The sequence below is a fragment of the Lissotriton vulgaris genome, chromosome 8 (assembly GCF_964263255.1).
Source record: "Lissotriton vulgaris chromosome 8, aLisVul1.2, whole genome shotgun sequence".
Taxonomy (NCBI): Eukaryota; Metazoa; Chordata; class Amphibia; order Caudata; family Salamandridae; genus Lissotriton; species Lissotriton vulgaris.
The window spans coordinates 550,975,577-550,992,964 of record NC_141696.1 but is presented as its reverse complement, the minus strand read 5'-3'; the positions used below and the strand labels follow the sequence as shown (position 1 = coordinate 550,992,964).

At 43.8% G+C, this 17,388-nt stretch overlaps 1 protein-coding gene across 1 annotated transcript in view; it reads left to right on the top strand.

Moving 5' to 3' along the window:
- The window catches only part of ITGBL1 (integrin subunit beta like 1), a 1,224,736-nt gene that overhangs the window by 669,613 nt on the left and 537,735 nt on the right, over positions 1-17,388 (top strand). The window contains exons 3-4 of the mRNA XM_086934369.1: positions 1,127-1,273; positions 8,145-8,267. Coding sequence (XP_086790495.1) covers positions 1,127-1,273; positions 8,145-8,267 — 270 coding nt within the window. The remainder of the gene's footprint in view (positions 1-1,126; positions 1,274-8,144; positions 8,268-17,388) is intronic.

Here is a 17,388-nt window from a genome sequence, read left to right as displayed (position 1 = left end):
GCTGACATCAGTCTGATTTTGTTTATGATCCTGGCCAAAGGGACCTGGCCTGACAGTTCCAGATGGACAGTTCCTTCAATATGAGTACCAAATCAGTATAATTCTTGCACCTTTCTGGAGTGGCACAGTCCACAGAAAATGGTGGGTTGGAATGTGGCCCTTGTATTTGTCAGTGACTGCAACAAGCCTTCCTCCTACCACCTTCAAATATAATTTTGGTGCCCTAAATGTGATGGGTATGCCCAACATTGAGCCCTTGCCCCCTGTGTCATGGGACTCAAACTGCACCTCACTGCTGGCTCCAAACAAGGCTGAAACCAGTCTGGGGTTGCTTGTCTTCTTGTTCAAGGGCGGAGTGGCCTGACAGTTAATGGTGGGCTGTTTCCTACTAAAACTGCCTGATTTGTATAGGAAGATCCCTATCTTCGGTGAAATACTAGACAGAAACAACAATGAACCAGAATGTGGCCTGAGCAATTGCCAGTAGTTGAGAGAGACTTTTGCATGCATTTTCCCATTACCTTTCATTGACCTACTCATACAGCACACACTAGAAATAAACCTCTCACAGGCATGCGCACAACATTGCACCAAACTCTTATAATTTGCAAAGAGCTACCAAATCAGTTGTACTGTCACACTATTGTATATCAGACTCCAATTGTCATAAATATTGTCAGTCATAAATATTTTGTCCTGAATATCGATTACAAAAATATCGTCCCATTGACTGTAGATGTTCTTTTCATTAAGTCCTATGGGGTGATATTTTTATAAATTATATTTAGGATAGCATATCTTGACAGCAGTTTTCTAGTACCCGACCATGTCATGCACCACATCAATATACACCATAGAAACAAACAGTGGCGGCCCGCACAGATAAGCGCATTGGGGCGAGGCAGGGCGCGGCAGGGGAGAGTAGATAGATGGCGCAATGGGTATTATTTATTTATTTAACTATACCTATTCCATCGTCTATTGACCTCTTAGTAACTACAGTGTTCACAGAATTGGGTATCCTTCATTATCATTTACAACTGGTAGTACTAGTATCTTTTTTTCTAAAATGAATGCAAGTACTGATACATTTTCCACAATAACCTTTGACTTATTTCCTTTGCAGGTCATGGAAAGTGTGACTGTGGCATATGCAAGTGTGCCAAAGGCTGGTACGGGGAAGCCTGTCAGTATCCAACTACGTGTGACCTGACCCGGAAGAAGAGCAATGAAATGTGCCGTAATTCCCAGGGTGTCATATGCTCAAATGCAGGTAGCAATTAATATCTTCTGGAGCAGGTTCTCATTAGCTTCTCTCTTTTTTTTTTTTACATATTGGGATTGTCATTCACTGGCTTTCACGACGTGTCAATCTAGATCTCTCTTTTAAATATGCACATTTTCCAAAATAACTTTCCACAATCCCCTTACAAAAAAATCTGCACAGTCTGTTTTCTTTGGAGGCTGAAAAGATTTCCAGCTGTGCTATTTTAATACCAACGATACACTTTAAAAATGATCATAAAATGCATCACGTCCATTACTCGGCCGTCGCTAGAGCCGTGGAAGCCCTATCTGTGATGATTAACAGATCCAGAGGTCAATGGTCTTCTTTTTAAATTAGCCATAAATACTTCTTTAAGTACGCACTTTCCAGATCTTCCTGGCGTGCAGCCAATTTACATTAATGGAGACTCCCAGCTGTGCCTTAAGCCTTTTTTTCGCTCGTCACAACAATGCAGACGTAAAGCCTTAGCAGAGAAGCTTCCATCTTGGAGCCCACTTTAAAGGGGCCTAGCAGTGTTGATTATTTTAAATACGCAATTGTTGATTGAAGGGCAACATCAGGAAATCAGCCAAAATGTGGCAGGCGTCTCACTTGCCATCTTCTCGGTTCTCCTGGTTCATTTAGAATGGGGTTGAATTTGGTTTTCCTGATGTTCAAGCTGTTCATGGAAACCCTTGCGCATACTTACTTTTTCCCACATCTGTCACGCCCACTATGGCTGTACTAAACTGAAGAAGGAACATCATGTGTGGGACACTGATCATATTATTTCCAAAGAAGGGCCCTGGCTCTGGTGGTCAGCCATTCGGAAAAGTAGTAAAATATTACAAGCTCATAACACCAACATGGCATATCACACCAACTGCTACGCCCGCCCCCCCAATCCATGCCGTGCATTGATCCAGGAGCTGTTTTGGGCACAATAATTGTTTGCAACTCTAAATTCAGCCACTGGCCTGCAGAACACTACAGGATATCATAAGTGAGGAAAGGTTAATTTGGGCAGAATATTGACTTGTGAACTTCAACAATTTGTCAAGTATCTCGGTGGTAGAGGAAAATATTGATTGCACTGTTAATTCATTTATTTGAAAGAAGAAATCACCCTACTTCCTCTAGGAAGAATATGGGGTCTGTGAGTTGTTATCGAAGCTAGCTTAGTTGAAGATGAGAAGAAAAAGAAGAAGAAAATGACACTAGCTAAATACTTTTAACACATTTTCTCATAAAAGGGTTGCTCTTTGATTGCAATCTACTTTTTTTAAATTTCAAATTCCACGTAGTTCCTTTGTATAGATTCTCCTTGGCTCAGATTGAATTTTATTTCATGATCAATTTGTCAAATACGTCTAGTTGCACCTCTTTTGTTTATCAAATTACTTTAATGAAACAGTATGGTGTTTCGCATTGTATAGAGCTATTCTTGTGGTAACACAAGTTAAGTCTTCCTATGGAATACCATTCGACTGTGTGGATTGAATAAGCAATACAATGAAATAGAGCAGAACAAATAGAAGAAATGCATTTATAATATATGGGAGCCTCCAATCCAATAAAAGCCAGACTCCAATTTCCTTATTTAAGGCGATTTGTGATGTCCACAGTCACCTGTAATAAAGAAATGAGGTAGCCGCTCAACTGCAATAACTTATTACAGTTCAGTTCTGATGTCACAACGACTTTTGCCAGAGCCAGCAGCCCAGGGAAAAGGCACACCACAGACCATAATTAAAACTGCACTTAAAAAAACGAAGGAGAAATATAGCTTTTTTAGGGCTCGGGCCTACGTCACACTACGTAGCAGTGTGGGCGGAGCCCAAGAGTCCTTTAGTTAGCGTCTCCGAAAAGCTACCTAACAAATTCCTGGCTGCTCGTGATTTTTCGTCCTTTTTTCTGCCAGCTGCATTTCGATTGGCCTTCTCGTGAGTGTGTTTTGGGAAGACAGCACGCAATAGGCCATAGGCGGTAGAGTAGCTCCGCCTATTGCATATTCCGTGCAGACACGCGCAGCAGAAGGGCATATTTCTTCAACTATCGTGGCTGTCAGGGCCCGCAGTAATTGAAGACAGATGCTGGGTGCGCGTGCAGCAGTCTCGAGTTTTTAGGGCTCGGGGCTACGGGCGCGCACCACTGCTCGTTTTTTTATATTCTGAAGCAAAATACGTTGTAATATATCTGAGGCAGACGTTTGAATCTTCAAACATGCTACATTCGTGGAAGGGCGGAGACTGATCACCAAGCTGCAGGTCGAGCACGACCTCCTGCAGAAAACCCTGGGGGAAAGTGCACATATTATGTTGAATGTTGGTGTGTCCGGTAGCCAGTCAAGGGGCGAGCCCAGTTCTTTTCCAGTGACTCCCATCCTTCTCATTGCTCGCCATGCTCAGGGATCACTTGTATCCGGGTCTGTGGAAAGGTAGAATTTCTCCTCTTCTGGGAGCATCGACTGGGCACCCCTTGACGCAGTGACTGCTTGAGTAATGGTCGGTCGACTGGTGCTTAATGAAGCCTTAATGTACATCCTCAATTAGGTTAGGCAAAGCCCATGCCTGCTGAATTATTTCACCGGACAGGCGACTGATTTACTGCTGCGGCTCCAGTGGTGCCCGCGGGAGGGCGGGGCACTCATTCGCAGGGCACATTAACCCTCACACCTCCACAGCCCCGATCATTTCAGGCTGCAAGACAGCTCACGTTTATTTATATTACAGAGGTGCGGGCGGACCACGATTATTTATTACACGATCAATGTGTGTAATAATAAAGCACATTACACCACGACTATATGCGCAGTACCGCTGTGAGATAGCTCACTGCGTTGAGCGCCTGCTGCGGAGGTCTGTGTAATTTACTAAGTAAAGGGCTCATAGATCTGACTTTATTTCTTCCGAGGTCGGCGATGCTGTTAACTCTATATAAGAATAATATTGGCATTATTACTGTTATTGTGACCCTAACCCTTGATTGACGCTGGTTCTGGTGACTCAGTGGACGAATGCACCCACTGCAGGGGCCTGTGTCAGACATCATGGTCACAGGGTCAAATCCCGGGTGGGTGGGGGAGGGGGTTGGGTGTCCACTCAGCCTTTCATCCATCTGAGGTCGATAAAATGAGTAGTATTGAGTTGGATAGCAAAAAAAATTTTTATTCAGCGCCAAGATGTCTAGGGGTGCTTTACAAATGCACATATTATGTTGAATGTTGGTGTGTCCGGTAGCCAGTCAAGGGTGTGAGCCCTGTTCTTTTCCAGTGACTCCCATGCTCAAGGATCACTTGTATCCGGGTCTGTGGAAAGGTAGAATTTCTCCTCCTCTGGGAGCAGCGCCTGGGCACCCCTTGACGCAGTGACTGCTCCACAGCCCCGAGCATTTCATGCTGCAAGACAACTCACATTTATTTATATTACAGAGGTGCGGGCGGACCACGATTATTTATTACATGAGCAATGTGTGTAATATTAAAGCACATTACACCACGACTATACACCTGCCATCACAGCGTATGAAGAGGGAATCTGCTGCACAGTCCCACGCTGTTTCCCGGTATTGCCCTACAGACCCAATCACTCTGTCCCAATGACATGCTCCACAGAACTAATCACTCTGTCCCAATGACATGCTCCAAACAACCAATCACTCTGTCCCAATGACATGCTCCAAACAACCAATCACTCTGTCCCAATGACATGCTCCACACAACCAATCACTCTGTCCCAATGATATGCTCCAAACAACCAATCACTCTGCCCCAATGACATGCTCCACACGACCAATCAAATCACTGTCCAAGTAACATGCTCCACAGATCCAACCACTCTGTCCCAATGATATGCTCCACAGAACCAATCACTCTGTCCCTATGATCTGCTCACATTTCCAACTAACACAGCACTGGGCGGCAGGGTGAGCTGACCAAGGGGTACATCACCCAAGAGAGGCCGGAAACCTGTGAGCGCGGCTTTCTGACATGTTCTTTTTTTAATCGGACACATGGGTTTGCATCCAGCGAATATTTTTGGCAAAATGTGCTGTCAAGTAATTCAGCTCCAGATGTGCTCCAGACATCCTGCAGAGGGTTTCACTCTTGTGTTGGGCTCACCTGCTGCAGTAAGGGACTGGCGCTAAACATTTCCCAGAGCTGATTTTAGCTCGCACTCTAGCACTGCCATATTATGTAAAAAATACCTGGGGCCGGATTACAGAAAGTGGCGCAGAGTGAGTGCAGAGTGAGTGCAGAGTGAGAGTGCAGAGTGAGAGTGCAGAGTGCAGAGTGCAGAGTGAGAGTGCAGAGTGAGAGTGCAGAGAGTGAGTGCAGAGTGAGTGCACAGTGAATGCAGAGTGAGTGCAGAGTGAGAGTGAGTGCAGAGTGAGTGCTGAGTGCAGAGAGCAGAGTGAGTGCAGAGTGAGTGCAGAGTGAGAGAGTGCAGAGTGAGTGCAGAATGAGTGCAGAGTGAGTGCAGAGTGAGTGCAGAGTGCGTGTGAGTGCAGAGTGAGTGTGACTCCAGAGTGAATGCAGAGTGAGTGTGAATGTAGAGTGAGTGTGACTGCAGAGTGAATGCAGAGTGAGTGCAGAGTGTGAGTGAGTGCAGAGTGTGAGTGAGTGCAGAGTGTGAGTGAGTGAACGTGAGTGCAGAGGGAGAGTGTGAGCAGAGTGAGAGTGAGTGCATAGTGAGAGTGCAGAGTTAGAATGCGAGTGAGAGTGCAGAGTGTGAGTGCAGAGTGTGAGTGAGTGCAGAGTGTGAGTGAGTGCAGAGTGTGAATGACAGCAGAGCGAGTGACAGCAGTACAGGAGCACTGGTCCCAGCAGTACAGAAGTGCGGAACACACAGTACAGGAACACTGGTCCCAGCAGTACAGAAGCACGGAACACACAATACATGAACACTGGTCCCAGCAGTACAGGAGCACTGGTCCCAGCAGTACAGAAGCACGGAACACACAGTACATAAACACTGGTCCCAGCAGTACAGAAGCACGGAACCCACAGTACAGGAACACTGGTCCCTGCAGTACAGGAACACTGGTCCCAGCAGTACAGAAGCATAGAACAGTACAGGAGTACTGGTTCCAGCAGTACAGGAGCATTGGTCCCAGCAGTACAGGAACACTGGTCCTAGCAGTACAGAAGCACGGAAATCACAGTACAGGAACACTGGTCCCAGCATTACAAGAGCCCTGGTCCCAGCAGTACAAAAGCACTGGTCCCAGCAGTACAGGACCACTGGTCCCAGCAGTACAGGAACACTGGTCCTAGCAGTACAGAAGCACAGAATTCACAGTACAGGAACACTGGTTCCAACAGTACAGGAACACTGGTCCCAGCAGTACAGGAACACTCGTTCCAGCAGTACAGGAACTCTGGTCCCCGCAGTACAGAAGCATGGAACCCACAGTACAGGAACACTGGCCCCAGCAGTATAGGAGCACTGGTCCTAGCAGTACAGGAACACTGGTCCCAGCAGTGCAGGAACACAGAACCCACAGTACAGGAGCACTTGTCCCAGCATTACAGAAGCACGGAACACACAGTACAGGTGCACTGGTTCCAGCAGTACAGAAGCACGCAGTGTGTGAGTGTGCAGGGTGAGCAGAGTGTGAGTATGCAGGGTGAGCAGTGTGTGACTATGCAGGGTGATCAGTATGTGAGTATGCAGGGTGATCAGTATATGGGTGTCCAGGGCCAGCAGTATGTGAGTGTGCAAGCTAAGCAGTATGTGAGTATGCAGGGTGATCAGTATGTGGGTGTCCAGGCCAGCAGTGTGTGAGTGTGCAGGGTGAGCAGTGTGTGAGTATGCAGGGTGAGCAGTACATAGGTGTCCTGGGCCAGCAGTGTGTGAGTGTGCAGGGTGAGCAGTGTTTCAATATGCAGGGTAATCAGTATGTGAGTATGCAGGGTAATCAGCTTTACACCAAGCTCACACACACCACCAGCCGCCACTGCACGCTTTCACCAGGCGCACACACACACCACCAACCATCAGTGCACACTAACACCAGGCATACACACACCACCAGCCGTCAGCTCAGGCTTTCACCAGGCACACACCGCCACCCGTCAGTGCATACCAACAGCCATCTCTAAATACATCAATTGTTAACAAATCCACAATTAACTATTATACCAATAGCAGTATTGCAAACTTTACTTTTAAACATATTCATCTAAAGCGCAGCATGCTACCATTGCTACAATTCCAATCCAAACCACATAATTCCATTACTCACTACATACATACACTCCATAACACACGGCAAAAAGACATTGCCATTTACAATGCCATTTCCTCTAACTCAAATAAATCCGAGACCTATTGCATTTCTAATGCTTGTTTTCTTCTGCTCTGTTTTTTTAAAAAGAACAATCAGTAGAAAGGATACATTTATGATAGCATATATTTTCCATGCTTAAGATACAATCTCTCTTCAAATTTCTACACTTTCTGAGCTACAGTTTTTCTTTAAATACGATTAACTCATTCTAATATATTTTGGCATGTTTGATTTTGTACTAGAAAATCTAATTTTGTTCTTCATGTTTACAAATATCCTATTCTCTCTATATTAAAGAACACCACACCAAGCCAAGGATTTTAGTATTTTGTGGGAAGGGTTATGGTGTGCTCATGTATTATAAAGAATACAGTACCTCTGCTGTACATTATAAGGATATTGAAAGTCACCTAGGTCTTCCAAGACCTTATAAAGGGACTCCTCTGTGACTTCCAATATCCCTTTAATATTTACCTGGGGATACTGTGTTTAATAAATGTAAGAAAACTGCTAGCATCTTGTGGTAATCTGTTATAAAATACTATATGATGATTTGTGTTGCATATTATCTTTCTGTTGTATACAGGCACTTGTCACTGTGGGAGGTGTAAATGTGAGAATTCTGAAGAGAATGAATTAATCTATGGAAAATATTGTGAGTGTGACGATGGTGAATGCATTGATGATGAAACCGGTGAGATATGCGGAGGTAAGGATTCATCTTACTCATAAAATTGGACTAAAAACTGGAAAATAATGCCTCCATAGAGGAAATTATTTACCATTACATCAATGTAAACATATCTTTTGGGCACCATTGTCATCAAAGTTGTCAGCATTCATGGAAAGACTCCAAATGTAAAAAAAAATTGTTGTGCAATTTTTTTTACAAGTACTTACACATATCCGACCTGTTTTATGCCACATGGAACCCAGAAGCTGCATCTTTACATATCACCGCTTTGACATATTACCTGTGGGCCCTAATTTTCAGAACGGCAAAGGAGCACACGGTGGTAGAAAAAATGGCAGTTGCATTGTCCGACTAGCCTGCACAGATGCAGTTATAGTTAGGACTATGTTACCATAGGATATGCGTTTTTTGACTTCCCTATATCTTTGGTGCTGTCTGACAATCTTCACTAAAGTTTTGAACAAAAGTCTGGCAGTGATTCCTGTTCACATGGAAATTTTCAGGACGGATTGCCAAGTAGGGCCCATGAAAAATGGGGTGTACAAAATAGTGTGTTTACCATGTTAATTCCCATAGGAGCTTTGACGACTACAGCCCAAATTACACCAAATTTGGAGGAACTCTAGCTTCTGGTCCGCAGATTGTGCTTTTTGTGACTTGGGGCCCGATGTAGGTATCGAAATACCGGTCGGAAATGGCCGAAAATACCGATTTTCAGCCGTTTCCGACCGGTATTTGAATATTGATATGTAGGGGCATTTCAAAATACAGAATCGGTAATTGTACCGATTCTGTAAAATACCGAATCGGTAAAAATACCGAATCTGTATTTTGGAATGTAGGTAGCACTGAAATCAGTGCTACCGGGGTGTAAGAATTCATAATTTACCACCAACTAGAAGTTGGTGGTAAATAATGAAAACCCTCTAAAAAACATTTTTTTTGCTTTTTAAACGGTGCCATGTTGCAGACATACTTGCCCTTGGGGCATGTATGTCTGCAACATGTGCACCTATACATAATTGAGGGGTGCAACAGGGTGTCAAAGTGACACCCTGCCACCCTTCAATGTTTCCTTAAATTACCGAATCGGTAAATACCGATTCGGTAATTGGCATTGATTCCTATGGGCCTCCAGGCACATAGGAATGAATGGCAATTACCGAATCGGTATTTACCGATTCGGTAATTACCGAATCATTCCGATTCGGTAAATAATTCGGTAAATATACCTACATCCCGATTGCCAGTTCTTAAATACCGAATCGGTATGATTCGGTATTTAAGAATCGGTAATCTGGGATTACCTACATCGGGCCCTTAGTGTAAATCCATTCAGTAGTTGTTGAGAAATTTAAGGAATTCCAAATTAGGAAATCTGGTATCGCAATGACTTCGCAAATAATAACCAGCTCGTGAAGGGGAATGTAGAGCTCTGACTGGCTGTCAACCCTTCAACCAGGATCAGCTTCAGCCGAATCCCAAAAAGGTGAAAAAAAGGGGACTAGGTAGGTATACCCTGACCCCCAAGCCTTGGCCTTGGGATCCCAGAGGGAACCTGGCAAGGACAAAAAGCTTTTTTTTTAAGTCAAAAAAATTGCTGCAAATTTTTACAATTTGCAGCAACAAAAATAACAAGCTACAGCTCCCTCACTTGTTTTCAAAAGGGCCCCAGGTGAGCCAGGTCCCAGTGCATTTCATACAAAAAGGGGGAGGGCGCACAGGGCACCCCGTTTGAGGCTCTTTGAGCCACAAGGACCACCACCTACGCATTTATACATTTTATTTTTTTAAATAATGGAGGGGGGCTGCACAGAGCCCCCTCCAAGACTTTTAAACACAAAGCCCAGGGGACCAGCACCTTCCTGTGGCTTTGTTTTTAATGAAGGAGAGGGGCCGCATAGACCCTCCTCCTGGGCTTCTAGAAGCCCTGAACACCATCTCCCTGGGGATATAAAAGCATTTGGAGGGGGCCACATGGACCACTTGGCCCGGGGATCACCACCTCCCTGGGGCTTTCTTAATCATCAGATATAGGCAGAATTAGGTCAGCAAAGAGTGGAAAGAGACAAAGTAAAGGTCAGCAACGAGCAGAAAGAGGCAAAGTAAAGGTGAGCAATGAGCAGAAAGGGCAAAATAAAGATGAGAAATGAGCAGAAAGAGTCAGAATAAAAGTCAGCAGCGAGCAGAAAGAGGCAAAATAAATGTCAGCAATGACCTGAAAGAGGCAAAATAATGCTCAGCAGCAAACTGAAAGAGGCAAAATTAAGGTAAAAAGCAAGCAGAAAGAGGCAGAAAGATGCAAAAAAGGTTGGAAATGATCAGACAAGGCAAAATAAAAATGAGAAACGACCAGAAAGAGGCACAATAAAGGTCAGCAATGGTTAGAAAGAGACAGAATAAAGGTCAGAAACAAGCAGAAGAGGCAAAGTAGGGGTCAGAAACCAGCAGCAAGATTTAAAATATAGTTGAGAAATGTGCAGAAAAGGCCAAAATAAAGGTCAGTAATGAGCAGAAAGAGGCAAAATAAAGGGCAGAAAAATGAGCCAGAAAGGCATAACAGAGGCAGAAAAATGAGAACAAAAGGCAAAACAGAGGTCAGAAAAACAAGTAGAAAAGGCAAAACAGAGCAGAAGAGAGCAAAACAGGGAACACTCAGACACACACACCCACTTACAGACTCACTCAGACACTCTCATACTGACTCACAGACCTTCTCAGAGACTCACACACCCATTCACAGAATTACTGAGACCCTCGTGAGCTCGCTCACACACTGACTGTCAAAGGTTAGTGGTCACATTTAGGAAATAAAATTTAAAAAAACCTAAGGAATTCACTTAAAAAACCAAAGGTTACAGGTATATTATAATCAAGTAAGAGCATAAAAACCCTTAGAAATTCACTGAAAAAACAAAGGTTACAGGGACATTATGGTTCAGAAATTGAATTTGAAAAAAAACTTAACATTTCACTGAAAAAGCCAAAGGTTACAGGAACATCGTAGTTAGGCTCAGATTTCACTCATACAAAACCAATGAACTTAATCAGTTATAATTAACTGAGCTAACAATAACCCACGCCCTGCAATGCACTGCTTATTACCTCACATATTACATTACTCATGACATGGTCAGTGACATCACTGATGACATTATGGATGGCATCACACATATATATATATATTGTCAGTGGCTGTGTGACTGTATGTATCCTTGTGTGTATGTGTGTATAGGTGGGTGTGTAAGTAGTTCTATGGGTGAGTGAGTTGTTGAGTTTTGGTGTGAAAGTAGGTGTGTCAATATGTGTACAGGTCCAATCCTAGGTGTGTTATTGTATGCATTAATGAGTGCCTAGATGTGTTAGTGTATGTATCAGTATGTGCCTGGGTGTAGTAGCATAAGCATCAGTTTGTACATGAGTGTGGTATTGGGTATATTACTGTTTGGCTGGGTGTGTCAGTGTCTGCATTGCTGTATACCTAAGTGTGTCAGTGTCTGCATTGGTAAGTCCCCGGGTGTGCCTGGGTGTGTTATTCAATGCATTAGTATTTGACTGACTGTAGCAATGTCTGCATATCTGTATGGCTATGTGTGTCAGTGTCATTAAGTCTGTGGGTGTATCAGTGTGTGCCTTAGTGTGTGCCTCCGTGTGTTATTGGATGCATTGTTGTTTGGATGGCTATGTCAGTGTCTGCTTTTCTCTATGGCTGAGTGTGTCAGTGTCGGCATTGGCAAGTGTCTGGCTGTATCAGTGTGTGTGTCAGTGTGTGCCTGAGCGTGTTATTCAGTGCATTAGTATTTGTCTGGCTGTGTCATTGCTGCATTTCTCTATGCCTGGGTGTGTTAGTGTCTGCATTGGGGAGCCCCTGGGTGTATCAGTGTGTGCCTTAGTATATTCTTGGATCCACTGATGTTTGGATGGCTGTGTCACTGTTTACATTCCTTTTTGCCTGGGTAGCATTTACATTGGTGGGTCTCTAGGTATATCAGTGTATACCCCGGTGTACTATTGGATGGATTGGTGTTTGGATGGCTGTGCCAGTGTCTACATTCCTCTATGCCTGGGTGTGTCAGTGTCTGCATTGGTAAGTATCTGGGTGTATCAGTGTGTGCGTCAGTGTGTGTCTCGGTGTGGTATTGGATGCTGTAGAATTTGGCTGGCTGTGTCAGTCTCTGCATTGCTGTATGGCTGGCTATGTCAGTGTCTGCATTGATAAGACTCTGAGTTATCAGTTTCTGTGTCAGTGTGTGCCTCAGTGTGTTATTGTATGCATTCGTATTGGTCTGAGTAGTCAGTGTCTGCATTGCTGTATGACTGGGTGTCTCAGTCTCTTCACTGGTAGTCTCTGAGTGTCTGTATTGGTAAGTATCTGAGTGTATCAGTGTGTTATTGGATGCATTAGTCTTTTCCTGGGTGTGTGAGCATCTCCATTGCTGTATGCCTGTATGTATCTGTCTCTGCATTACCTAAGTCTCTGACTCTCTCAGTGTGTATGATAGTGTGTCCCTGAGTGTGTTATTGGATTCATTAATCTTTGTTTGGCTGTGTGAATGTCTGCATTGCTTTATGCCTGGGTGTGTCTTTCTGCATTAGTAAGTTCATGGGTGTGTCACTGTGTACATACATGTGTTATTTCATACATTAGTGTTTGGCTGTATTTGTCAGTGGCTGTATTGGGGAGTAGGTGGGTGTGCAAGGGGCTGTCGCGATGTGTGTCTAGGTGTGTCAGTGGCTGTATCAGTGTGAGCCTACTCACTCTATTTTTAGTTATTGTTTGCATCTAAGCTCCCTTCCATTTTCCCTTCTAGTATAGTCTCTAGAAGGTACACATTTTCTTTTGGGTTACACACTCACAACGTTTTATCTAAATATACCTTTATATACTACAACCGAATTAACATACTTATAAAAGCTCTTTGATGTTCTCCCAGTTTTATTCCTATTTTGGGTAACATCTGTTTTCATTCCAAATGTCCAGTCAGAACTCCGGAAAACCACATCCTCTCTCAGTAGAAAAGCATATAAAATGGCTACCCCCCACTATATGCTCTTACTTATTCTGCTCTAGTTAACAAATCACAAGATTCCTTTCATCTTTCTTTTTTGTTATACCACTTCTAAATAATTTGTATGTCTTTAACCCTTTCCATGCTTCCTGTGAGAGAGCCAATTTTTTTTTTTCGTGACTACACGAATCCCCCGCGATGCTCAGCTCGGCCCCGTGTAACTTCTTAGCGAGGTACGTGGATTTCACGGGGGATGCGCTGACCCCAAGGACAGCTCTACTGATCTCGCGAGAAGTTAATTTTTTTTTGCCCATTGTATTGCCCATCAAACATGCTTTTCCCACATTTATAACACAGCTATAGGGTCATGGTACCTCCACCCTACCCTTTCATCATTTTTACTTGATTATTTTCAGTCCAGGCGAGTATTTCCTAACAAATAAAATGGCACCCTCTACTTTTCGCTCAGGCTGATGCAAGCCAATCAGGGCCCTTCTGTGGCGCACGGCTGGTCCGCATCCCTAGATATACACCTTTGGATTTTGGTTAATATCTCTAAAACTACTGAACAGATTAACACAAAATAACAAAAAGCACACTTTCTGGACCAAGAGCTAGCTTTCGGCCAAGTTTTAATTCTGTTCAGCCTTCTGGGCTGCAGTCATGTTCAAAATCTCTATGGGAATTATCATGAGATAAACACATTTTGGGACCCTCTTTTTCTTGGCCCCGACTTGACAGATCACCCAGAAACTTTACAGACTGAGATGAGCATCAAATCTTTTTCCAAAATTTTGTGAAGATTCATCAACCAGTGCCAAAGATACAGGCAAGTCAAAAATACACTATTCCTGTGGAAACATGGCCCTACCTAAACTACCTACTGGCGACTGCCAGTAGGTTATATATATAGGGTATGTAGAGTATACCCCCACCACCTCAACACTTGTACTGTTGAGAGCTTTTTTGGCTATTTGGGGTAGTTTGTGCTGGGGCCTCATTAGCTTTTTGTCCACATAAGGTATTCATGCCAAGTTAGTGTCATTTTTCCTACATCGTGGCAATTCTAAAGGTGTCCAGGGTTTAGGGATTCCCCTGGAGGAGACTGAGAAAATAGTCAAAATATAGCTACATTTTGAGTTTTTGGGAAAAAATAGGAAAACAGTGCTCTGGATAAAAGTATCTGTTTCTATTTCAAGTTCAAGTTCCCAAAAACTTTATTTCGGTTAGTTTTAACCATAAAAGCACATAAAAATACATGTACAGTTGATGAGGAAATCATTGGTATTTATATGTACAAAAATACATCATCTAAAATATCAGAGGGGAGGAGACAATGTATTAAAATCATAAAACTTTAAATAATTTCCAAATATTGAAAAAATTTAAGAATAACATTTGTTGATCCTCTTAGTTCCCTATTCTCTAGAGATGTTACATATGTGCCATCCTTAGCTAAGCAATTTCCTTCAAATAATCCACATAGAGAACAAAAACTTAGTTACAACGGACACTATCACTGGATTTGTAACAGACTTCAACATTCTGAAGAAAGCTAGATAGTTCCTAATGCCCAGCTTATTACATAGGTGTATTACCCATATTTTCCGTATAGATGAGTAGGCCGGACAGAATAGAATAACGTGAAGAATCGTTTCAACTTCTGTTCTACAGCCTGGGCAAGGATGTACAGAACCCCCCTTCCACCTGTCGGTCATAGAGTAAAGGGGCAGTGTTCCATATCTAAACTGAAGGTACAGCTTCTTCGCTAGGGTGGGTTGAATTGCATCGATTTTGTGTTCAAAGCTATAGAGTGACTTATAATTCAGGAAGGCACCAGTCAAGCTTGTTGGAGCAGCTGAACAAAATGTCCTCCTGAGATTAAAGTCCTTTATAGTGTTTGACAAAGATTTTTTAGAAATAGCTGAACAAGATGCCTCGGGGTTTGACCATAGATTTTCAAGTCCGATCAGAGCGAAGGACTGCCTTACAAAACACAGCCATGGAATCCTGCCAGCTCCTAAGGAAGCCAGCACCACCTTTAATTCCTCCTTATAACATTCCAACTCAGGAGTACTCCATAACCTCCTCCAATAAAGGAGTGGGCGGGAGGCGATGGCATCAGCAATAGGGCTGATATTCAAATATAACCTGAGTGGAACAAGTGGGGTGTTCCTGGCCAAAGATAAAATTTGCCTAATAAAATTGTTTTCTGTAGTGGTTAATTCGGATGAGGGAACATGCCCCCAAAGTTCCGCCCCGTAAAGGGAGGATGAACTTGCTTGAACTTTAAAAATCTCAAGTGGGGCACTAACTATTTTATAAGCGCAAAGTTTTGGGACTTTTAAGATCCCCCCCAGTAGTCTGAATTAATTTTAAGTTGGCCTTGGCCATTTGGGCGCCCCACTCCATTCTGTTGTTAAGAGTTAGGCCTAAATAGTCAAAGGTTGGGACTCTTTCTAGTGGTCTTCCTTCCATCATAGGATGGGGACAGTTAGTGGTATTGGCATTAAATACCATGTACTTGGTTTTATCGATGTTAACTACCAGGTTTCTTTGGTTGCAGAATTTGATGAACTGATTTAAAACCCTCTGCGTGCCCATGGGGGATTTTGAGAGCAGCATGGTGTCGTCCGCAAACATTAGTGCGGGGAATCGCTGGGATGCCAATTTCGGGGAGTCAATGTCTTTTATGGATAGTAGATCTTCTATTAGCCCGTTGAGAAAGAGGGAATAGAGGGTTGGGGTGAGCCCACAACCCTGCCTAACCCCCTTCTCAACCGGGAAGTGCCCCGTTAGTTGGCCATGCTTTCCATAACGTACTCTGGCAAACGTGCCGTCGTGGAGGAGTTTGAATTGGTGACATAGGTATGGTGGAACCCCCATGGATAATAGAATAGACCAAAGTTGGTTTCGATCCACCAAGTCAAATGCTGACTTTAGGTCCACGAACGTGCGGTATAAGGTTCCCCGATCCAACACAACGTGCTTCCAGTAGAGAACCTGGAGCCGAAATAGTTGGTCGGTTGTGGACGTTTTGGCCCTAAACCCTGCCTGAAGGGGGGTCAGACTGAAGTGAGCATCACATTTGTTTCCAAAATTTTGTGAAGATTCATCAACCAGTGCCAAAGATACAGGCAAGTCAAAAATACACTATTCCTGTGGAAACATGGCCTTACCTATAACTACCTACTGGCGACTGCCAGTAGGTTATATATATAGGGTATGTAGAGTATACCCCCACCACCTCAACCCTTGTACTGTTGAGCGCTTATTTGGGGTAGTTTGTGCTGGGGCGTCCATAGCTTTTTGTCCACATAAGGTATTCATGCCAAGTTAGTGTCATTTTTCCTACATCGTGGTGATTCTAAAGGTGTCCAGGGTTTAGGGATTCCCCTGGAGGAGACTGAGAAAATAGTCAAAATATAGCTACATTTTGAGTTTTGGGGAAAAAATAGGAAAACAGTGCTCTGGATAAAAGTATCTGTTTCTTTTTCATAAATATGGCATCAATGAGTAGTTTGCTGTGCTAAAGTCACCATCTTCCCAGATTTCAGGAACATGCAGAACTGAATTAAAAAAAAGAGGTAGCTAATTTTTTCTATTTATCGTGCTTTCAACCTACTTCCAGTTTGTGGGTAGAAACCAGTGTAAAGCCCATGGATGTTCCAGGAAAGCTATATATTTCTGAAAAGTGGGCACAATTCCAAATTAATCAAGTGGTCATATGTGTAGATTCCTCAAGGGTTTTCCAAAGAAACGATGGGGCTCATTAGGATTGCGGATTTTCCGCATCCTCTGGGCCGGCGGAAGCCACCGCCGGCCCGGAGGATGCGGAAAATCCGCTGCAGACCCACCAAAGACCCACCGCCACATTAGGATGGCTGGTGGGTCCTGGTTTCAGTCCGCTGCTTTTCCGCCACGGTTGGCTTACAACCGCGGCGGAAAAGCTCTAATATGGTGGCGGTGTCTCTCAGACACCGCCAGCCATATTAGGATGTGTTTAAAAAAATGCTTTTCCGTGGCGGGTTTTCCGCCGTGGAAAAGCATGTGGAACTTCACTGCGGGGGCCCGTTGCGGGGTAAGTGGGGGTGCACATGGGGGGTACCTATGGTACCCCCCTGTAT